This window comes from Triturus cristatus, chromosome 4_1 (genome assembly GCF_964204655.1).
Source record: "Triturus cristatus chromosome 4_1, aTriCri1.1, whole genome shotgun sequence".
In the NCBI taxonomy this organism is placed as follows: Eukaryota; Metazoa; Chordata; class Amphibia; order Caudata; family Salamandridae; genus Triturus; species Triturus cristatus.
In genome coordinates this window covers 749036441-749060994 of record NC_140585.1, presented here as the reverse complement: position 1 = coordinate 749060994, position 24554 = coordinate 749036441, and the positions used below count along the sequence as shown (strand labels likewise).

General features: G+C 41.1%; 1 protein-coding gene across 1 annotated transcript in view; it reads right to left on the bottom strand.

The window, feature by feature from the left end:
- The window catches only part of GNPTAB (N-acetylglucosamine-1-phosphate transferase subunits alpha and beta), a 644942-nt gene that overhangs the window by 112343 nt on the left and 508045 nt on the right, over positions 1-24554 (bottom strand). Inside the window, exons 15-16 of the mRNA XM_085653265.1 lie at positions 14897-15116; positions 10533-10646 (exon numbers count right to left, since the gene is read on the bottom strand). Coding sequence (XP_085509391.1) covers positions 10533-10646; positions 14897-15116 — 334 coding nt within the window. The remainder of the gene's footprint in view (positions 1-10532; positions 10647-14896; positions 15117-24554) is intronic.

The following is a 24554-nucleotide window of genomic DNA, read 5'->3' as shown; positions in this document are numbered from 1 at the left end:
TCCGGGTTTTTGGCCATGTTAAATCCCTGTCTCAGATCACTTCGGAAAACATAGAGTGGGTAAAGTTCAAAAGGTCACAAGGAGGCAGCCATGGCGATTCAACCCTCCTGGGCTTTAGCGAACATTCTCTCCAACGGGCAGTTCTTGGTGAAGCCCAACAATATGCAAGTTGGGGCATAGAAGTAACAGAACCCATTCAACCTAATTATCCCTTCGTCCTCATACCTCAAAAAGAGAAGCCGGGGGCTACATCAATCCTGAAAGGTACCACCTACAACAGACAAGCATTGGCATAGCCAAGAGGTCTCGCCTTTGGGACCTTGTAATAAAATAAAAAAACTGAAGTATAAGACTTCACGTTTACATTTACTTCGTATTTAGGATGCAGTAAATGTAAACGTGAAGTCTTACACTTCAGTTTTTTTTTTTTTACTCACAAGGTCCCAAAGGCGAGACCTATTGGCTATGCCAATGCTTGTTTAGAGTGTTTCCCATTTGGCTTTCTGCAGAAAAAAAACACGCGCTCCATTCAGTTCAAAGGATCAGAGAAATGGATACCAAGCCTAAGATTCCAAATTGGAAACAAATGTACCCGAATAAAAGAAAGCAAGAGAATAAAGTGTGAAATGCGCGTGTTTTTATTAACGCTCTAGCTGCGCATTAGGAGATCAGTAATTGCAAACACAGCTGGTGTTGCATTTGGTAGAGCTGAGTTTAAACGTAAAAGAGACGTCATACATTTTGCACGAAACATACTTGGGTCTTTTTCGAGAAACATACACGTGCCTATTTTAAAAGTGGTCCAATGGAAGAAGCTAGGGCTGGCCTACTACCCACTTTGATGGTTGTCTGCATGTTGTCTTTCCTTTCTTCTCTCTTCACAGCCACGCTACAGCCATACTGTTGGAAGGAGTGCAGCATTCATGCCGCCTGCTTACAAAAGTTTTAAACTCATGTGAAAAATAATGCACAACCAGGGCATCTCTCCTAGACTAATGGCGAGAAAACTCCCGTTCACGTCATCCGTGGAGTGATTTTCATAAGGTGGACTTTTTAAAGGGGGGGGAGGTTTAGTAAACTGCAGCGGTCATTTGCCTGGATCCGAGGCAGCCTCCCATCGATGTTACAGTTTAATTAAGGAGGCATGGGGGTGATTTATACAGCAGGGGTCTTGTGTAATTCCATCTGCGTATAGTATGACCGTTTCTTTAGCATGGTCCATGCCCCGTTCTCAGTCTGTGTGCTGCATGTTCTGTGCCTGCACCCCCAACTCACAGTGTAATTCTGTGCAGCGTGCTCCCACTATCAGTTGTCAGAATACAGTGTGACTCCATGCAGTGGGCCATATGCCCCACCTCAGTATGCACGCGCACCTGGTCCCAGCTCACATTGGGACTTCCTGTGTAGTGTGCTCTATGCCACAGACACAACACATGGGGTGGAATTTTATGCAGCGCGTTCCATGTCTCCAACTTCTCATCAAAGGCTACTGTGTCCCTCCGTGTGTAGCATGCTCATGCCACACTCCAAAGCCCCCAGTATCATACCACAGTCAAGTGCCACTCCATGTGCATCGTGCTCTTGCCACCCCACAGCCCCAGTTTGTGGTGTTACTCTGTGGACATCGTGCATGCATGCACAAGAAAGTTACAGAGTTAGAATTCTGGCAACAAACAAACATGGAGAGCAATACACAAATTCTTGTTGTGTTTATTGGTGTAGATACCCACAGGGTGAAGTGGAGTGCTTCCGGCCGTGGCCCATTGCAGCCCCGCCCCCTGACTGCGTACACAGCCTGTGGTGTGTATCATTGTTTTGCGGTGCGAGTTGCTGAAACTATGAGTGATTCTGGGGAAGGGCCCTTCTACTTCTAGTGAGATAGGTCCTTCAAGGGTCCGGTGTCGGATTGTGTTGGGTCTCAGGGAGCTAATCGCCTCTTTTCACAGTCTAAGGGTTCCTATTGTTCCACTAGAGATCCCAATCTGCAAAGGAACGACACCTTTCATGGTTGGCGCAGATATTAACACTTCCCAGGCCGGGCGGGGGCACCCTGTGTACCCACTCCAGGAAGATCATGATGGCAATACCTGCCTTGCCTGGCCCCATATGGGCAATCCTCAGCGCAAGTCTCAAGGGAGTTTATGCTGGCTTTAAAATGACATCTTTCAAGGCCCTCCTCTTGCTGGCTCCGCAACTGCGCATTTGTGGTTTGCAGTGAACCAGCCCCACTAATCTTAAAACAAATTTCATTTACACCCGCATTGTGCCATGTGATGGGATGTGTCTAGCACCAGCACGCCCAAATGTGTGTGAGAAATAAATGTAATTAAAAGTGCAGGTCGCGAGCAACCACCCAGAGTGACCGGAAACTTTTGGAATGTTAGGATTTTGTTTCTACAAGTTGTTTTGATCTCGGAAGGGAGTGCAGCTGTTGGGGAGCCGAGCACAACTCCACTTGCAACTTAATTGCACGTTTCTACTCAAGTTTTAGTTATGTTTTATGAGGGTTTTTTAAAGCTGTGTTCACCGAGAGCCGAACAGGGCCTCCGTATTCAACTGCTTTTGTGAAGAAAGTGGCATGGGAATCGTGAAAGTGAAAATACAAGATTCATACTTCGATTTTGTTTCTAATAAAATAAAATCTATCACATAGCAGATTTTCCCAGATAAGCACTACTCTTAACGGTGTTTTCTGCCATTTTACTTCACAGCAGTGGTAGAATTACTTGTAATAACTGAAGAATATAGGAAATGTTTACAAACTTAACAAGCCCGGAAGTGGTGTGTGCGTGAAAGTGCCGCGTTTGACCATCTTTTTCCAATTAACGCGACCACGAGAAGCGGCGCGATAATTGGAAACATATGGCGCTCATGCTCGCTCCCGCGGACCCTAGGCCACAGAACAGAGAAGGCGGGACATGCACACCCCTTGGGCCAACGCAAAGCCCAATACCAAGTGATAAATTCCAAGCACACGCAGAGCGTGTGTTTGGAATTTAAAAGCCCTTACAAAATGCCTCGCAGAGCAACGCATGCACGCTGGCTCAGGCGAGACCTAAAAACGAGGATAACATATCAATGAATGCCCTAATACACCAATAAGTATTTCTATCTTTCAAAGAGACAACCTGCGAAGAATGCTAATGGGTCAAACTAAACAGGCTACAAGAGGCGAGAACTGGCAACAGAACCTCTAGCCAAAATCAAGTCCTCGTTAGAGAAGGAAGGGTAATGCCGGTGCGGGAAGATCAACACCAAGGCCAAAACTCCTACTTCCCTCAAGAACTAACTCTCATATCATGGAACATCGCAGGGTTAAACAAAAAAGCAGGGACCAAGGAAGTACAGGACTACCTCGCAAAAGGGGACATCATATGCTGGCAAGAAACTTGGTCAATGACATCAACACCCAAAGTGGGCTTCCATGAACATCGGATAAATGCAACAAAAAAAACATCTTCGGACGTCCGCCTGGAGGTCTTTCAATTTTCATAAGCCATGCATGTAAACTCAGATCTACAGAAATAAGAGTAAACTCCCCAGACCTGCAAGTAATGACAATCACTGGGTTAAGGGAGGGCCACCTGCCGTTTAATCTACTGCTCATAAACTGCTATATCAACCCGGCACGGACTGCTGTCAGCATGGAATCATTTACCAACACGCTGGAAGATATATTACTTAAATATACAATGTAATCATTGCAGGAGATTTTATTTTGAGAGGTTTCGAAAGTGCCCCAGACAAACCAAACAAAGGGCACAAGGCGGGCCCATTGCTCTCTCTTCTCAAAAATGTTAAACTCTACTCAACTCACTTCATGATGAAACTAAAATGACCCTTGTGGTGCCCCAAACCATAATTTCGGAACATATCTTCTATTGACTATATTTTAATCAACGAGAAAACAGCTGATAAGTTGAAAGAATTTCAGGTCGACGACAGAGGGGAAAGTGATCATAGGCCTCTATGTGCAACATTCTACCTAGGAATGGAATCAGCAGACCTCCAGAAAATGATGGGAGAAACCACAGGAGATGAACGTTTCAGAGCCATTAAAAGAATAAAATGGACAACCAATCTCAAAGGGAAAATGCAGGAGTGGGCACTAACGTGGCAAGCTTGAGGACTGCAGGAGACCCAATCAGAGGTGACTGGTCTCTGGGAAGCACTGACAGAAGACCTGTGGTGGAAGCTGGCTAAAAAAACATTGTAAAAAAACTCTTTCCCACAAGGCCCCTTCTTCAAAGAACCCACACATACTGAAGAGCTTGAGTCAATGTAAAGGTGCTCTTATGAAGGCACTCAGAAGGGATAAAAGAGGAACATCGGCAGAGGGGGCCTCCATAGTTGTACTGATAACCGCCTACAGGAGGAAAGTAGGCGAGCACAAGAGGAAAGAAATGGAACAAAAATGGCTCACAATATTTGCTCTGTTAAAGGAAAAGAACAATGCCAAATTATGGAGGCATATCAACCGCCCGAGCTCTCAGCCTAGGAGCAAGGAGAATAACATTGGAAGCAATGAGTGGGAAGTGTACGTAAGGGGATTATACACTAGAGGTACATCAGCTGCTGAGCACGCCCTTCCTAAGAACACCTGGGAAATAGGCACTCACATAGACACTCTCCCCAAGCACACAGATGAAGTAGGGCAAACGAAGTTTGAAGGCAATGGCTTCACAGAAGCAGAAATAATAAGGGAGATCAGGAAAATGAGGAACGATGGGGCGCCAGGCCCTATTGGCATTCCAGCCCTGGCATTTAAATCAGTCCAACCATTCTTTACCTCAATCCTTACCCCTTTATACAACTTTGCTTACTCAACGGCAATAATTCCACAATCATGGAAAGGATCAATCCTCTTTCCTATTCACATGAAAGGCGACCAATCCAACCCCGCCAAATATAGGCTAGTGGCCCGACTGGACGTAGAAGACCAAGCCTATGCCAAACTACTATTGAGAGATCTAGAGGACTGGGCTAATAACAACGAAATACTACCATTCTACCAGACCGGCTTCAGGACAAACAGCGCAACAACGGACATCATCATGGCCCTGGCCTACCTCTCAAAACGTGCTGTGAAAGACAGGCACCTGCCGTTGTTTTGCTGTTTTATTGATTACAGCACAGCTTTTGATAGAGTCGATAGGGGCAAACTCTGGGGAAAACTGTCAGCCTCGGGGGTTCCATCAAAGCTATTGAAAGCCATCATATCCCTTCATGAGGGGACCTGGGTACAAGTCAAGATAAGCCCCACAGCGCTATCAGCAAGAGTCGAAACCAACAACGGACTGAAGCAGGGCTGCGTCCTGGCCTCCTACTATTCAACCTCTACACAGCAGACATGGGGGGAGCTCTGAAAGGGGCAAGTCTAGTTCCACCGAGACTGTGCACGGCGAGACTGGGAATTCTTCAGTATGCAGATGACACCATAGTGATGGATCACACAAGGGTGGGCCTCCAAAGAGCATTAAAAGAGCGGGAGAAGTATAATAAGGAAAATTACCTGACAGTTAACCAAGGTAAAACAAATATAATGTTATTCAGCAGAAACCACCACAAAAAACAAGCAGTCTGGAATTTGGGAGATCACCAAATTGGAACCACCACAGCCTATAATTATCTTGGGGTTTGGCTACACGAGAGGGCAACACCGGCAACTCATATAAAACACTTAACTGCCAAAATCAACAGTGTAATTCTATCAATGAGACGCCTAAGTCAACGCTTGACCAGCCCTACAGCAGACCACGTGTTGAAGGTCCTTAGGGAAAAACGAATCCCGGCCATCAACTATGGTCATTTGGCATTTCCAGGAGCCTTGGATAAATTCATAGCAGCAGCGCTGGTCAAAGTCCACAAGATCGTGCTGCAAGTACCCAGGTATGCAAGGAACACCAGGTTACGGTTGGAACTAAGGCTCTGCAGACCTGAACTGGCCCTCCAGTGGATCTAATTAAGTATTATATTAGAGTCCTTAAAGCACCGTATAACTCTCTCAAATATCACCTGGCACACCAAGCTGGGCAAAGCAATAGAGACCCTAAACATCGAACCCAATAGTCTGTCCCTAACAGACATCCCGCACAAGGCCTGGTCTAACATCCTGAGATGGCAGGTCCGCTCTAATTCGTATGAAAAGGATTTAACCGCACTTCGCTATAATACCCCCACTAAGGCATTGGACGACTCTTACACCATGGGGAAAGCTCAACCATACCTAAGGGAAGCATTAGGGGCCCAGGCCCGCAGGAAAATCCTTTTTATGAGGCTAACGGCCCTTAGAGCTGCGGACTTTAATCCAGCTTGAGCGCGAGCAGATGGAGCCGTCTCTTGCCGCCTATGCAACTACCAAAGGGAATCCTGGCTCCACTTATTATGTTGCTGCCCCAAATTGACCAGTGAACGACAAAGGCTGCTTCGTCCCATTTTAAGAGACCATTGCATTAGAACATGCAAGGAGGCATCAGATTGGTGCTTCTCGGAAATAAAAACCCACTACCTCGCATGAATGGCAAAATGTATTCACCAGATCGGACAGGCTTTAGACGCAAGTGCATAAATTATTTTCCACAAGCTCTTGAAACTCAGAATGATTAACGGGCTAACAAGGTGCTTCCATAACATCCATTGGCAAAGAAGAGCTTGCCCGCCACTCCACGTGCTTGGACTGGAACATTGCGGCAACATAATTAAGCTCCCGGATTAAAGGCAAAAGGGACCTTGCGATACAAGATTGACTGTCGGAAACGGGGTTTTTAAAGTTCAAAGGAGGGCTGGGGAGGGGGTGGCATGGGTGGGCGGGCAAGGGGGAGTGGGTTTCAATTTTAGCTTTTTTTTTACTGTAATGATTTTAAATAATCGAACGTTTAATAATAAATCAATCAATCAAATTCTCCACTCAAAAAAATCTTCCTCCGCTCTGTGGTCTGCACGAAAACTTTTCATTCGAAGTTCTTTAGCCATCAGCCATTCTGCAGTCACTGTGCCAACACTCAAATGAGTGACTCGAATTTTGCAGCCACTGTATGGTAACAGGCCTTTTGGCCAGGAGAAATGAGAGGCAACATTTTGTATTTTACTTGCCCACGGTTTGATTGTGGTTGCAGTCCCAATACAGTTACAGTGACAAACTGATTGTTCTTACTGCAGACTGTAAATGTGTCATCAGAATCCCCAGTGCCTCTTCTGTGGCAACACAAATAGCAAGAACAGGGGAGTATATATGTGGGTATCCACAATAGGGAACACTTCCTAGTGGGCCGTGGGCCCAACCACTAGGGAAGGTGTTGTAACTGAGCTGAAAATAATAATTTTCTAGGTCAGGGACCGCTAATCACCTCCCCACCCCCATTCGTAAACCCGCTCGAGAATTTCCAGTTTTAGTCTCGGTCTGGAAGAGTTCAGCATACAGTCTAACTCTAAAACCAACCATGGTAGTAGACTCATTGTTCACTGAAACACATAAGCAATAAGGAAAGACCACCATTGTTTTAAATTTCCCCCACTCTAGCAATGACAATAGCAGTTTAATCCAGAGTTCCGCAGATCTACATATTCAATCTAATCCATTAATTTGTATGTCATCCAGTAATGTATGTTCTGCCTGCATCGCCAGCTACCTCAAATTGTTAGATTGATACACCATCACCAGATCAGGTGATGCATTATCCCAGCGCCTTGCTAGTGCATCATTCTTAGCCCAGCTTGTTGTTAGTTCTGATACTTTTTAAAGCCTTCTTAATTAATCGTACTGCTACCACATTGGGTCTTTGCATCTAAGACAGTTTTGCAGAAAATATGAAGTTGACTATTTGCTTCACTGCCAATACATAAATGCGAAATTCAGATTTCACATCATCAAAAGACTGTTCTTTGCCATGGATCTTATTTGATTTATAAAGTTAATCTTGCAAAGAACATCAATCATTCTCCCCAATCAGAATTGGAAGTAGGATGTTGAAAGCCACTGCTAAGTGTTCCCCTCTTCACAAGCCTTTGTACTGGGTTACAGGAGCCACCTGTTTTTTTCTTAAGGCTCACTGTCTTCAGAATGTCCAACCTGGTTTTCATTCTGTAGGTGTCCAAACAGGGTAGAGGTTTTAAAGAAAAGGTGCAGTGACATTTGTGATTGGGCATTAACTTTCAAGCCTATGAACACAAACAGGAAAAAAACCATACAGATACTCTGTGGTAAAATCTGTATTTTGAAAAATATGCTAAGCTAATCAGCTGGTTTGGAAGCTACTAGTTCTTTGTGGCTACTTCCGTAACATCTAATGCTCATCTCTAGTAGGTGTTCTGAGAATTTTTGTACAACTCGGAGGTTATTTGTTGTACCATAACAGCAAGGTTGTTGCACTAACTGCTCTCAAAGAAGAGGCATAAGTAATAAATCCTTCTTGCACAATGTATCCATATACCTGATTCACTTGTAAGAAGGAAGGCGGAAGAGGAGGATGGATATTTTCACCAGACCAATGATACCACCACAGAATCTGGGGATTTTCAACTAAGAACAGAGGAGATTCAGCTGGTATATTGTACAACTTCCTTTGGCAGGATTTATATGCCATCGCCGAGTCTGGTGCTAAATGCAAAATCAAATTAAGGCTCCAGAAGATTGGCACAGAAGAGAACAGGTGACAAGTAAATATTTTGTGGGCACCAGTCTCAAAGATAATGAACTTCAGCGTTAAAGGTACCATCAAGGAAATGTTGAGCTTAACCACAGCACCGTCCTTTACATTGTTAACTGTTGTGGTGGGATTCATCCTCAAGATTTAGGAGAGTAAATGACTCATGTCGACTGAAACCTGGTAGTACAGTAACTCAACTGGGGTCTATGGCTTCTTCAAGGCCGTCAAGGCAGTCTATCAGGCATTCCAGAGTATGGTTCATACCTGTGGCCCTGCTAACAATGGATCAATAGTTATCTCTGGACTGTGGCCTCAATGAAATTGAGGCTATTTAGGACAATGGTAAGTATCCTAGACTTCTGGACATCATCTGGCTAAACAGGATGTCTTGGTACCTCTTCTGAGGTCAACGTTTTGTTGAATTCCTGGGTGATTGTACCCTTAAAAAAAACAATTATGTTTCGTTTTTCCATCTTCCAATTGTGTTGGACTACCGCCTTTGCCATAACCACAAAACAGATTTTTAATTACTGCAGAAATAAATAGGTTATTAATTGTGCAAGTGTTTGAAGTACAAGAGGTATCAAGAGTCCACACAGCAAACTGATTTACTCAACTATTTTTTAGTGACTTGTGGTCTCTACATTTATCACTGCACTGTTTGTTCCGTCAAATGGTACAGTTAGTCCTGTAGTTGAGCCGTCCAGTTCCAAGGATGATCAGACGATGAAGTTGCACAATCATCACAGATCGCTAGATGGTGACCAACCTAATGAAAACACTCTACACTAAGCAAGATCAAAATGCAGTACTAGAAGACACATACACCTCTCAATGCCCTCTTCATATATGAAGAGCTTAAATAAGTGGACAGACATGAAAAGAACAGGAAATGGGACCAGTGATAGACAGGAAGGTAGATAAATTGCATCATAACAACTGAGAAAATATGTATGAAAATATAAATTAACACCACAATATGCATGGATACCAACAGGACAAGGGTAAGACAAGCAACGATATAAGCAATTTATAGGTACACTAAATAAACAAGAAGGTTCAAGGTCCTAATTTCCACAGTGTAGCATGGACACACACTGAATGAAAAGTATGCACAATAGAAGACAATTAAGGAGAGAACATTTTATAAACTATGACAAGGAAAGCCCTGCTGAAAATTTATATATATATTTTTTACAAATCCCCACATTTAAAATCTGTTCTATAAAATGGCGCTAGAGGGTAAGCAACAAATTCTGCCGGTGCTCAGAGCAGTACTATGACATTCACTTTCTGCATCTTCAAAATCATGTTGACCAAGTATCAGGGCAACGTGCCAAAAGTAACTAGTTACAAAAAGGCGATAGAAACTAAGCAAGTCATTTCGCGTTAATTAGAATACCAATAGTCCTCAAACAAAGGCAAATACAACTATCAACATGAATACTGACAATCACAAAAGAAACCACTCGCCAAGCCCTAGAGACCTCACTGAGAAACAACTTCTAGACTGTGGGTGTTTTTGTGTTATGTTAGGTAATGAATACTTAAAAATAAAATAAAAATATTCAAAGGAAAGCACTTTAAATCTGGAAACACTAAGACTGCTACCGAGTATAGGTAGACTGCAACAGCATGCACATATTCTATTTAAAATAACTACAAGACACCTGAATGTCTAGCTTTTGCTATCAGCAAAGTATTAAATAACAAGGCATAAAGAGTGCTCAAACAACAATTTCCAGCAACGTTGCCTTATGCCAAGGCGCTCCCCTATGGGAGGATCCTGCATTGTTTTGTAAGTTTTCCCTTTCTGGAGGATTTTCAGAAATGTAGGTCTTGGTTTGTCAGTTTTGAGCATACTGTTTGAGGTCTATCATTTCTTACCAGATTGGGATCATAGTAGGCCTCCTGAGTTGGTGGATTGATATCAGTCTGAGTAATGTTGGCATGGAGTGTTTTTGAGCAATTTATCAGCATGTGCTCCAAACTTGTTAGATCCTAGAAGAAAAAAACATGTTAGAATTTTTGTTGGTCCTCAAAACTTCAAATTATTTTGACAGTCTTTTGGAACAAGATTTCACTTGTATTAAATTACGATTACAGAACCACTACACTCACGCAATGTAATTACACTCACATAATGAATGCAATTACCCTATCCTCTGTTTAAACAAGCTAAGATTTGTGTTTTCATATTTCTTGCAGCAAATCTCCTCAGGATTACCTCACCAACCATACATCTCTACAGTTGCAAATAGCTTAATCAGTCATTAAAATGCTCTTTTTACAGATGAAGAATACACCTAAGATAAGAAAGTTGTGAAGATGTTGGTGATCTGTATAGACCATAGAAATAACTGGGCCTGGGCTTAGTATTAGAACTTTCAAGCTGGAGATGTGCTCCATTCAGAGATTTAAAGTACACACTTCCTTTTTAACTGTGCGCTATCTGTTGCAGTGGCCAGATATCACTCATAACAAAAAACTCTACATCATTTCAAGCATACACAGTTGGGCTCCCACTTCGCTCCTATATCCCTATGTCTCCAGTCGATGGCTACTTCAAAATTGATCATACTCTAACTTACTCCTAAACACAAACAAAGGTTTGGTTGCAAGCTTCACTATTCTCAACATCCTCTGAGCGAGCATTTCCGTCCTCCACCTCCTCCTCCCACTTCTACTCAACAACATTAATGTTGACGCTACAATCACCCTCAGCAACTTAAAGTAAATGTTCTGCTATCTACCCACTCATTCAGGAACAGCGCCAGTCCTGCTAACCCACTACGGTTTTCACCCCTTGAATGTCTTTGAATTCACATCAGTTTATCTTATCATCAGTCTCCATCCATTCACAGAAAATTGGAGTTTGCCCCTCTGCTTCCTCTTTCCCCAACCATCCCAGAAAAAATCTCTAAATAGCTACACCCTTACCATTGATACCCCTCCCAAATTTGCATGATCACCCTCTCAACTGCCTCTAAAATCTCTTTAACTAAACTGACATGAATGGTCTCAATATGAAGCTACCAGAGCATCCTTTAGCTCCCTCCTTGATCCTTTTGCTATCACGTCCATGCTCATTCACTGTGTGGCATTTTCTTCATCCAACACCACTTTCTCCACTCTCCTTCCCACATACCTCAATTAACTCATTCCCATTCCTCCCTGTTTTATCCCTTTCAGTACTCGATTCAACACCATCCTCTCCTAAGCCATCAAGTACCTTGGCCTACATCTTTCTTTTTATGATATAACATGCACGGGTGAGCCAACTTTTCTTCAAGACAGCTAATAGCATTTTGGTTTTATTACTTGCTGGCAGAGTACCAGACTCAGTTGAAGTGCAGGAGATACCAAAAAGTATTTGTAACATGTAGTTGAAAAGGGTACCCCCCCTATTGTCATTTTGCTATGGGGAGTCCCACATCTGCTAAAAGTGATCATTATAACAACAGGAGAAGAGCTTCCATTTACTGGGCTGCTCAGTAAATACAATTTGGCGCAACAATGCTCGGAGCACAAAATGATGGCTCCTCACAAAAGGGTCAGTCACTGCAGATGTAACCTACTTCAGCAAGATGTTGGGCATGATAAATATATAGCAGTTCTAACTAATTCAATCCGGCATGCTCTTCTATTCAGACTTGAGAGTTTGAGAAGAAGCTTGAAAACTATACTCTCTTTCCAGCTATGGGACTGCTTCAAATTAAAAAGAGCAGTTTATAATAACAAACTGGTGTGTAATCTTCTAACCCCCAAAACTAAATTAGTAATGAAAAATAGTCACTGGTACTTATCACTGGACTTCAAAAGTAGGCTATGTAGGCCACCTGATGGTGAGCGTGCCAGAAACTATACTTTAGTGACATGCACCTCGAGGCTAGGACCAAAACTGTAGATAATGTAGAGACCCTCAATCAGCACTGTGCTATTGCACAAGAAGAATGTGTTTACAGCAAAGGAGCTACCTACCACGATGAGGACAACAGTCCAGCAGACAAATGCACTCTGCATCAGACACAAATTAGAGATAGCACAAGCTAGCGTCTTCTGGCAGGAGTGGAATATATAATCACCAGGAGAGACATCGCCAGGAACTGGCAGTCCCTGGACCGCCCTAGAATGGGAAAAAGGGATGCATGTTGCAAGGTGGAGAGATAAATTTACAGAAGGAAATGTTGTGCCTCCAAACAATGGAAGATTTGGGGCCCAGGGCTTTCTGGGGCTGTGCTTGACAAAGTTTAACCCTGATATATTTTGTCATGTATTATCGACAGGGTTCGAGTTACACTGTAAGATAAGCTTATTCTCCACTGTTAACTGCTTTGCCTTATTGTTCGATGTTGTTTTGTCATATATTGAAAAATGTAATAAATATATATATATATCAAGAAAGATAGCATGAGCAGCAAACCAATTGCCAGTCCAGCTGACGATCACAAAGACAAGACAAAGCCCAGAATAGTGGATCTGTGTTACGAGCTTGAATCCATGCACAAACACTGACTGTGCCTCAACACACTGTTCTCCATAGCAAAGCATTGAGCTTAGGGTCTGTGCGTTGAGAGTGCAGCTTGAGGAAAACCTCACCACAAGAAGGCTGCGGCATTTAGAACAACACTGGAGCTTGCCAGGGATTGCATATTCAACTGTCTTTTCTCTTGTTGGAACACAGATTTGTCCCCCAGTCAAGTGAATTTGGTAGCACAGTCACTGGCTATTCCCAACTGTCCTGCTTTGGAGTTAATTATCTATGATGTACTATTCTTCATAAACACAGCCATCTAACAATTTAGTTTATCTATTTAAGATGTGAGTCCTTGCAAATCTTGATCATGACTGTCAAACACTAAAATCCAAGCCCATGTTAAGCTGACCATCACCTTTGCATACCAACCACAAATTCCACTAGGGACTCTAAGGATGAAGCAAATCCTAAGCAATGATCAGTCAGCAACTCACATGCGTTTCTCCAACTGTAACCAGTGTCTGGCACAGGAAAGACAATAAACCAACTTTTTAATGGGTGGTAATTTCTACTATGAAATGGATACCTTTTGGTTGGGTTTTAGGACATTAATTTTGAGACAAACCCTCAGGTTGATCTGGCATATCCTAATTCTGCTATATAGAGAACCAGACAAGTAAGCCACATACAAGAGTATACTATACGCAGACTCTCTTGTAGTAACAGAAATTCTTGTTCAAACATGCAGCCAGGCTTTTGAAGATTTCATCACAGCCGAATGTTTCCAAGTGACTGTGATAATGACCTAAAGAGTGTGAAGCTGATTTAGTCGTTACCGTTTTTGAGTTTAATACTCATGTCTGGACTTGCTCCACAAAGATGCTCAGATCTTCATGTTGGTTTTGCTGCATCTTATTCTGAATGTGAATCGAGATGAATACATTTTAGGGATAAGACCACAGACTCAACACTGACCTTTATCATATTCACAATATATTTTGATGATTTACAGTGCACTGGGTTTTAAGTTTAACACGTATTATCATTTGAGGACAACAGTCTGCCCAGAGACTAACAGGTTTTAGTTTCTGTACTGCAAAGCTGAGATTTTGGGTAAGTCATTCATAATTTATATGTATTAATGTATTTTTAAATAACTAATTCAACAATGAATTCATTGTTTGCGAGTGCTTTGTTATACTGTACGAGCTCTAAACCTACTACCGCCTCAAAAAGTGAGCTTTGATTGCTCATCCACATACCACCTGAGTGAGAAACACGTAAGAGGAGTCTGGGTTAACTTACTGCAGACACAGACATGTGACAATGGAGATAAACTATGATATCCACCAAGGATACCGCCCCGTGCTCTTTAACTATGCCTGGACCCAGAGCCAATAATCTGCACCATTTTTTTTTATAAGTACTATAATGGAAACACACACCCACACGCACAAATACAGGGCACAAGAGCTCTAGTGCTTTAGCATAATTGTTTGACGAGATGTACTTGTTAAAGTAATAGGTGGTAAAGTCATGGCAAAAACTGACAACAAAGTGTTATAGTCCGAATTAACACAATTCATATAACAGCAAAGTAAAGTTATTTATTACCATTGACAAGTTATAATGTATGTGTACTTACTTTACTGGATGTGTTACTGTCATTCAAGTTAAATAGATTCTATAGCAAAAATTCTCCTTCTACACTTTCCTACTAATAAAAAAAACATACCTATGAAGTTCTCTGCATTTCTAAAACAAAAAAACTCACCTGTAAACTTAATGGAAGTTCGTGGATCCTTGTTGCCAAAGTACGAATCTCGCGGTCAGACAATATGCCTGATCCATCTGTATCGATATCATCAAAAACCTTTGAGATGTTTAGCGGCTCAATGGCACTCATCAAATAGTAGAAATAGGAAAAGGCAAATTGCATGTCTTCAGAGTGGCGAACCTTGTGAGCTGATGTTTTGTCAAATTCGTCAGGGTACCTGTAAATCAGAAAGCACATAATGAAAAATAAACTAAGCAAATCTGAAATTTTTATTGGATATTCTATCATTTTGAACAAACTGAAATAATTTTACTAATCAATAAACTCATGGTGCTCAGAAATCCGAACGTTGAAGGAAAGAGTTCAAGGCTGAATTGATTGTACAAGATGTGTGGGAAAACCCAAACCTCCAGCATTTTCCCTAGACACACATTGCCAGTGCTTAGTGGACTCCTCCAAGTAACACCATCAGGAGACTAGGTACAAATTCACCCATCCCACAGTCCTTTCTTTAATTAACGTTTCACCCTAATCAATTGTTTAACAAAAGCCTCACACAAGCACAAATATGATGTCCGATACTTCCCTTTTTTCCACAGAATAAGTAGTCTCTTAAAATGAATTAACAACTCTTTGTATACGTATGATATTCTTAACTCGCTCTAAATTGTCTCCCCAAATTAACTAGTGATTCTTGTAATATTGTACCCAGAGCATCATTATCAATGTCTAGTATCAACTGATGTATGTTGTTTTTTCTTATCTATCGTGCTCAAAAATTCAATAAAACCCTTTGAACAAAAAAACTCTAGTACCATGCCCTACATCTAGATTCCCATACACATAAAATTATGCATTTCCCGCCCCTATAAGTATTTGTACTAACACAAGAGTACCTAGTTTCCATAACGTCATTAAAGTCTTATGTGATGACAACAGTGATGTAATCAATGAGGTCACTTATGTGATCTGTGATATAATATGTGAGGCGAACAGGAATGCACTGAGGAGGCCTTAAGGCTGAATACCTAAATATATTGAAGGATTTTTTAATTTATTTATTATAACCATAAGCCTCTTCAACTGGAGGTTTATGAGTGTTTTGAGGTATTTTTATTTACTGCTCCGATTAATAACTGATCCTAAAAGACAATCACAATTTCCCTTAATAAATATTTCCAGTGAATTATTGGGGTCTGCAAAAATATATTTTAACAATTTCTTGGAGGTTGCTTTATCTTGATCCCTCAACAGCCACTGAGCATAGACCTCAGCTCCATCTACTGTGGATGCTCAGTATGGCCCGCAAATGTCTTAGAAGAGCCCTACAAATAATGCTACTCTCTGTGCCTACTCTGCCTAACACCAAGGCCCACTCAGCCTAATCTCGGGCTGTGACCTGTGACCTCCAGATACAGGGCACAGCCACACTCTGCATCTAATCGACATACCCCCAATGTTCACATGGCATGGTCTTTAGTCATGCTCTTGTACCTTGAACATAGGTTGTGGGCCAATGGATCCAAGCAATGACCATCAGCCCCCTGTCTACAGTATCCACTTCTGTAAATCCATCTACAACCTCTTCCTTCATGATTCGTCTGAACTTATCCTTTCAAAACCTAGACATTTATAGGGCAAATTTGCCAATGGAGTCACAATTGTAAGCAATAAAAATGTTTTTTCTAGACCCGGCTTCACTATTAAAATGGAACAAACAATAGCAACCAGTAGGGAGGTCTGGGGATGATAGACCACGCCATGCGAGCACAGCAGAACAATATCAACACAGTCAGATTTAGGATGACTATGATATCCAGGTTTATAGGGGAAAAGGGCATAAATGTTAGTAGTTTCTATAGGAAAGGGGAAAAGGTGCATAATGATTAGTGCAACTTAAGTGGGGTTCATTGACTGCATGCCCAAATTGAGCCGTTTTTCTTGGGGGCATGCAATGGAGGTATGACAGCATTTTAATACCCTCTGGGAATCATCCTAGTGCTCCCTCTGGGTGGGGTTTGCAACCTTATTTGCGGTTTGTGAACCAACAAATGGCTAATGAAGACTCAACACCACCTCTTCTCAGCAAATCAAATTTCGAGGATTGATTTCAGTTTTAGTTTTTGAATCGATTCACAAACCCAAATGCCAACACCTCTTCAATTTTCAAAACACATGAATAGACTTACACCAAGTCACACAAACATACTCCCTTGAAATATGACCTATTTTCATGAAAAGTTCAGTGTAATTTTCACCAGCAGTTTTTGCTGTGCCAGAAAGCAAACAATACTTTGGGATTTAAAATAGAAAATTTAACTTTTGAGACCTCACTTTCTAAAAATTACCTTTTGGACAATCTTTGAAGAGCTTATCAGACTCAAATTTACAAGTATTCATTTTTTAAACATTTTGTGCAGACAATTCAAAGGGTGCAAAATTATTTAAAATTGGATGGATTAACTGACTTAACTAACTCTGAGTCGCTGTTATATAAGGGATAAGGTACTCAGTGCCGTACATGATAAGGACATTGCAAGTCACTGAGTTGTTCCATAACAGTATAGAAGAACAAGGCAGAAGCTGGAGTTCCTTTACAAAGTTATGGAACTCCGAGGAGACTTGCAATATCATTATTATGTACAGCAGGGGGTGCCTTATCCCATATAATACATGGTCACTCTATCACCTTTCCCACAAACCACTTAAAACATTGGTGCATATCTCTTTCATATGAAAGAGAGAGCTTGTTTGTAAACATGAAGATAAAAAATAGAACCACTAGTGCAAAATGAAACACATTAAAAACCTGTTAGATAGTTGCTGCAAAAAGATATTAGAAACAGTTCAATATAAGTCTGAGTGCACAAAATAAAAAAATTATTTTTGTCACTGTAAACTATAAAAATAGAGCAGAAAAGAGGAAAGCAATGTTTCATTTTCATTGCATTAAAACGCTGACGTAAGAACTCGACTGCATCAACTTATTAGAGTGGAGAATCTTTTCTTTATAATCAACGACTGAGTGCGTCACACGTCACCGTTTACAAAGAAATTAAACACATGCGTTTATACAGGGATTGCAGTATCCCTTGTATTATAAATGCCTAGGTATGAAAAATGATATTTTGAAGGTGTTCTGTTTTGTTTTTAGGTTGTTCTTTGATATTAAATAGTCTTATCACTATAAGAAAATTTGTCAAATCTTCACTTGATAATTGTTTCAATGTATGGGGTAAAATGATTGGATAGTGTAACATTAGTTCTCATATAAAGATATGGATACTACACAAAAATAGTCCTGTCTTTACCACAATTATCATTTAATTTACTTTCCGTTGTTTTAATTGAGTTACATGTTTAATGCATATTTCGGTTTTTCTTTTAAGAGCAATTAATCGATGCCTGCATGGAAGAACAGACCTTTGACACTACGTTTGCAATCACTTCCAAATGCCTGGCCCTCTAAAAAAGGCAATCCTAATGCCACCACCAGGGTCCACTTCGACGTAGGACACCGGACAGCAGCTGCAGGCACATATTCATTTCACACTGCAATAAAGATGTTTGCTATGCAATGTGAGCAGCTGCACATTCAAACCTTGCTTTAGCTGATGAACTCCCACAGAAAGTGGGGTCTACTTACAACACTAAAGTAGTACAATTGCATGCTCCATAAATCTGCAGATGCAAGAAATACTAACCATCTTACCAACCATTTGCAAAATAGAACTAGTCTATACAGGGACATATTCAATGCAGCATGATCTTTTGATAGCATTTTATACGTTTAAAAAGGAGTCGTAATTCTGACTTCAGAATTAAAGCGAAGGCCTAAAATATATGAGAGGAGTGTTTAAATAAGTCTCTTAAGACGAGAACAATATTATGATGAAATTAGCAAGCATATTTTCTTTAAATTAATTGTACTGCTTTCTACCAGGAAATTAAATACAAATTAGCCACAAGTTTGTATACTAGCTTCACATCATTGGCATTGCAGAATTCTTTAAAACCTAGACATTTCTAGCCTGTAATGAGGAAAAATGGAATTCATGTACTATGTTTTCCAGGATCCAAACTCTGTTGTGCTCTTGTCCTGTAAGAACTTCAATTTAATGCGCTTAAATCTGGCAAGGAGTAGCACCTCTTTCACATGCAAGCATGTGTTTCACATTATGTTGAATAATAGCAATATAAAACAACTTTTACTCGGTTTATTGGGAGTATTACAAAAAGCATTAAAAAGTAGACCCTAATATACATTTTGATGGGCAATTCTAGAATCTTAGCTTTTATCAACAGCAGAAGCCTAATTCATGAATCAATTTTTGCACTATAATGTTTCACATGAGTCAGGTTACATAAATGAATTCCAAAATATTTATATATATGATAGGCCCATTGTTAACAAATTCTTGTTATAATTTCTGAATTTATCATACTCAATGGAAATAACTAACTTCTTACACTTAATTCAGAAATGTCACCAAACTAGTCTATAATGTCAAATGTGGTAAATTGATCCTTGGGTTTGTCAAGTGAAGTACAATATCATCTTTGTTTAAGGAAATCATGAAATCAACCATCAACTCCAAGAACAGTGATCCATCCCCTTTCCCTACTATAATAATGGGGAAAGAGGGTACCTCCGTCTTGTTCCACTCTGTATTTTTGGGATAACCTCTATTCACCTGAAGTACAGCTGTGGAGTGTGTATATAGTAGAACTATACATTTATCATGATTTCCTTAATCCTATATGCCTGAGCAATCTGAAGAGATACAACATGACACTGAATCAAATAATTTCTCAGCATTTAGTGTAGCTGCCTCTGGTGCTCACCACTATTGTCCAATCAAATATAAACCATGTTTAATATGGGTGCATTTAACTACTATCCAGTGTTAATAATCTAGGGACCACAGTATTAGCAACTGTATTTCTCAACAAGAGCTGGTGACCTGGCCCACATTTCCTTTTTTGTTTTTGGCTTAAGGAATACTGATATCTTCACTTATTTTGTCAATCCTGATAATGTTTTCATGTTGAGCGCTTTTTAGAAAACTTAAAATAATTTAGGCAGTAGTATTGTAGCATATGCTTTATTGAATTCAGGGTTCAAGGCATCTAGTCCTGGTATTTTTCTTCTGCCGTTATCAGTTCCTCCCACTTGGCCACATGCCCAGCTTCCACTGTGGACAGATAAAGTGGTTCCAATATGTCTAAACTATGTCAGATATCTTCATCTTCACCAGAACTCCTGCAGACTAAATGACCTACATCATGCCTACATCTTCTCTTTCCTCTCAATCCTAGCTAGGGCTCTTCCTGATCAGTCTCAATGTGAATATTCTCAAACCCATTGGTTCTAGGGCATATATCTGTTATCCATATTGCCAAGTTCAATATTCTAGCATTAATAAGCTGCAGGGTACCTCTGGGGGTGGTCACGGACCAACAGAACTGTGAATAGTTCCCATAGTTTGGCCTCAGAAGCAATGATCTCACCACTTTTAACACAAATTTTACTATTGGTCAATTTTCTGACTTCTCTTGAACAGCACACATGTGCACTCTAATTCTTCCAGCACTCCCTTATTGGTCTCATAATAGCATTTTACATTTCTGGTGAAAGAGACTGTATGGTGTTTTCAAGGGCCCTGATTGAGGCTGCATCAGTTCCCATCCTGGTAACCACTTGACCTATTCTGCTGATCTTAGAATACATTTTTTGCTTCTGCATTAACCTATATATAATGCCACATTTTCCACCTTCACAGACAACATCATTCCCATAGATGTATTTTCGTTAAGACCTCCTCCATGGTAGTTTCAGAGGTTCATTAGTAGGTAATGTTCTAGGCGCCTGTGCAACAGCCATGCTGCCTCCTATACTATGTAAAGTAGAGTTGATTTTAGGGGCAGTTAAGTCCTCCATGTGCTTCTGCTTTCTTTTTGCCTTGTTCATACTGTGTACAAAGTTGGCTCATACAAGTTTAGCAGTTGTTTTGAATTTAGATTTCCCCCTATTCACTGTTTGCAGTGAGAAAATCAGTAGCTTACTAAGAACAGAGCCACTAAACTATGATGCATCGTGTAACCCCTGAAGGGTTTGATATTTGACTGAATTCAAGCCCTATCTTCTATTCCAACACTCTTGTATCCCCAGTCTATCTGCACTGACAGTGCAGCTACAAAGTGTAATGGTTTATTGCAAAATGGTTATTTAGGTAGCAACATATTTACTAGGTTTTCTGTATTTGTTACTGGTTTTGGTCCCTTCTTTCACAGCTACTAACTGTTAAAATTATACTACATCCACCAATGAATCTACTCATCGGCTTCGGCAAGTGTCCATTACGGGAAACAGGGAAAGTGCTCCAGATAATAGGGGAGTGCGCCAGGGTTGTTGTGTTCTAGCCCCATTCCTTTTTTCCATCTATACAAATAGGGTGGAATCACCCCTGCTACACTCCACACAGGATGTCCCGTTGATCAACAAAACGCGCAAACCAATCCTGCTTTATGTAGATGACACAGTACTGATTGCCCGTACTGTTCGAGCCTTGTAGCAGCTATTGGATAGTATTCACTAAGGGGTAACTGTTCCTAAAGAAAGAAGAAGGCAACCTATTGTAATTGGAAAGAGTGTCAGAGTAGTCACTCTCAATATAGTTGGGGTTTTAGGATGGTGAGGGAATTGTTCCTTTTGAATATAGTGCCCTCACACGCCCTTGTGAGTGTCATGCTTCATCATCGGGTTTTGAGTGGAAATTGAGGATCAAAATAGGATACGTCCAATAAGAGACAGACTGTATACAATTCAATGCAACACAATTAACAGCTGATCAGTAAAAACTAAAACACACTGATGTAATTAGCAGAACTGTGTCAAGAAGGGATGGCTACAGAGTAGATCAGCACAGAAAAGCAGAAAACAAAGTTACTTACCTTAGTTAACATTATGTCTGGTGGATACATTTTCGTTCGACAGACTCCTCACCTAAACAATACTTTCAGGTTCAGACTGGTCCAGAAAACGTTTTCCCTAGTGCCACCAGGCTCAATGTGCCTCCAGACGTGACATCATAGAACCATTTTAGGTGCCAACTAGTGTGTTGGAGCACTGACAAAATACCTGGAACTTTCACCATTGAGGCATTCAGAGATATACTAAGGGACCCACAACAGTGACATTCAGCACACAACACTTGCAGATCTTAGGATTTTATTAATCATGGCACAACCTCATCAGGTACAAAGAAGGTTGGTGAGGAGTCAGAGGGAAAAATATGTGTCCATCAGAAATATTGTTGCTGGAGGTTAAGTCACTTTTTCCTTTGATGGATCCATCTAATTGCAAATTGCTCACCATTTGAATGAGTCCCAAAAGAGTACCTCTTTGGATGTGGAATTGATTAGCACGGGTTAACCAAGGAAACTGTGCAGCACCACTCAGGTAAAGTACATGTCACTGAATGCCGGAAACATGAGGCAGCAGTCTTCCGCAAAAGTATGACGACCACATAGCTGGCAGTCAGATGCAGACAACTGCAAGAAGCCTCTGCAAAGAGCTGTGGAAGCAATCATGGCCCTGATGGATGAGCACGAAGGTCCTCCGGAGAATCCTTGTTGGCCAGGATGTAGCAGATCATGATACAGAGGATTCAACATGAAATGTATGGACACAGCCTTGCCATTTTTAACTTTAGGAGCAAGATCTCAGCAGATCGATCTATTACGACACTGCACGCTTGGGGTCCAGATTATGCAAACGTTCCTCCTCCTTGGTCGAACATAGAGGAGGATGAAAGGGTAATGGTCTATCTGTATTTGTAACTAAAATTGTTAACAAAAGTAAAAAGGCTGGTTGGAGCGCACTCCGTCCAGACACTTTTTTTGAGTTTAGATGAAACAATCATTTCATTTAACAAAATTGTTAAATCATATATTAAACATAATCATTTCTTTAAAACATTCTGGTAGTTGCTTCTTTAAGAAAAGATGGGGCCGCAAGATCAAGACTACAGTTTTTCTCTAGTCTTTAACTGAGTCATTATATAGCAGAACTTTCACCTTGTGGGCAAATTTTGCTAATCTTGCTAGTTCCATTGGGATCTCCAGCTTGAAGAGAAGTTTCATGGCGTCTGTGCAGGTGCGTATCCCATATTTTAAAAACAAGGGTTTCAATAAAATGCGACGTGCATGATTCAAACTGTGACATATGCAGACTATGTGGGCCATGGATTCCTCATGCTGGTGGCACAATCTGCAAGTAGTGACTACCTCTAATGTTTTCCAAGGGCTGTTGATGTCTTTTATCGGTAGTACCATCAATCTCACAGACAGGATTTGCTTTAAGATTGACTTGTTCAAGGCGGAGTCAAGGTATGGCTGGCTCAGTTTATCGTGGAAGGAACTGGCTAATAGCCTGATGTTGCTACTGGAGGCCTCTAGTTCCTTCAAGTCCTCTTCCTTTGATAGTAATGTAACTTGTTTCTTTAAAATGTTTTTTAAAATTCCAGATTGATAAATAAAATCCTGCCAATTGGGCAAGTCAAGGTGCAATTCAGTGCAAGCAGTTAGAAGGCCATTTGCCCATGGGTTGTCATTTTTCACGAAAATTTCCTTTAAGGTTGCCTTCATTGTGTTCGGGGGGGCAGCACAAACCCCACGATAATAACGAACAAACGATGCCCAATGTTCGTAGCGCTGTTAATTTAGCCCAAATTCAAGACGTACCAAGATGTTCCGAGCATGGGCGGGGATGTGAAAGATCTGTTTAAATGCCCGGCAATTGGCGCGTTCCATGATGTTAATTGATGCCGCGGGAAATGCTAGTTGGCCGTGTGTAATTGTCGGGAGTAGCTTGGCTCTTATAACATTTCAAATGGGCCCAGTTGTCGGACTACTTAGTTTGGAGTTTAGTTTGCACAGGGCGTATGTCACTGCCTTAGCTTTTGATTCAATAGATGCAGTGTGTGCTGCAGACTTCCCACTGCTCATAATCCAAACCCCTAAGTAATTGTATTTAGTTGTTGTTGCTACTTTCAGGTTACCCATTTGCCATTGTTTTTTTTGTTTGTTTGCATACTTCCCGAAAATTACTACTTTTGTTTTCCCTACATTTACTCTTAGATCATTTTCATTATTATAGATGTTTAATGAATCCAGTATTCGTTGCATACCCGTTTTGGTATGGTCCATGAGCACCATGTCGTCCGCATACTGCAGTAAAAACAGTCTGGTAGGCCCAATTTTCGGGGATAACAGATTCGCTTTGGAAATTGTTTTGCCAAGGTCTGCAGTGTAGAGATTGAAAAGCAAGGGTGCCAGTACACATCCTTGTTTTAGACCACGGTCTGTGTAAATTGTTTTGGTCGCCGAGTTCATCGTTACTTTCACTCGTACCCAGGTTCTGGTGTAGAGAGCAGTAATTGCTTTCAACAGTGTAGTCGGAATCCCCCAGTCTTGTAATTTTCCTCCACAGCAAATTCCTATTGACGTCATCGAATGCTGCAGAATAATCCACAAAGCATGCGCAGAGTGGGGGCTGTTTTTCCTTAATAGACTGTGCTACCAGGTAGGCAAGGGCTAGGATGTTGTCTAGTGTCGAAACTCCTGGCCTAAAGCCGGACTAGTATGCTGGAAG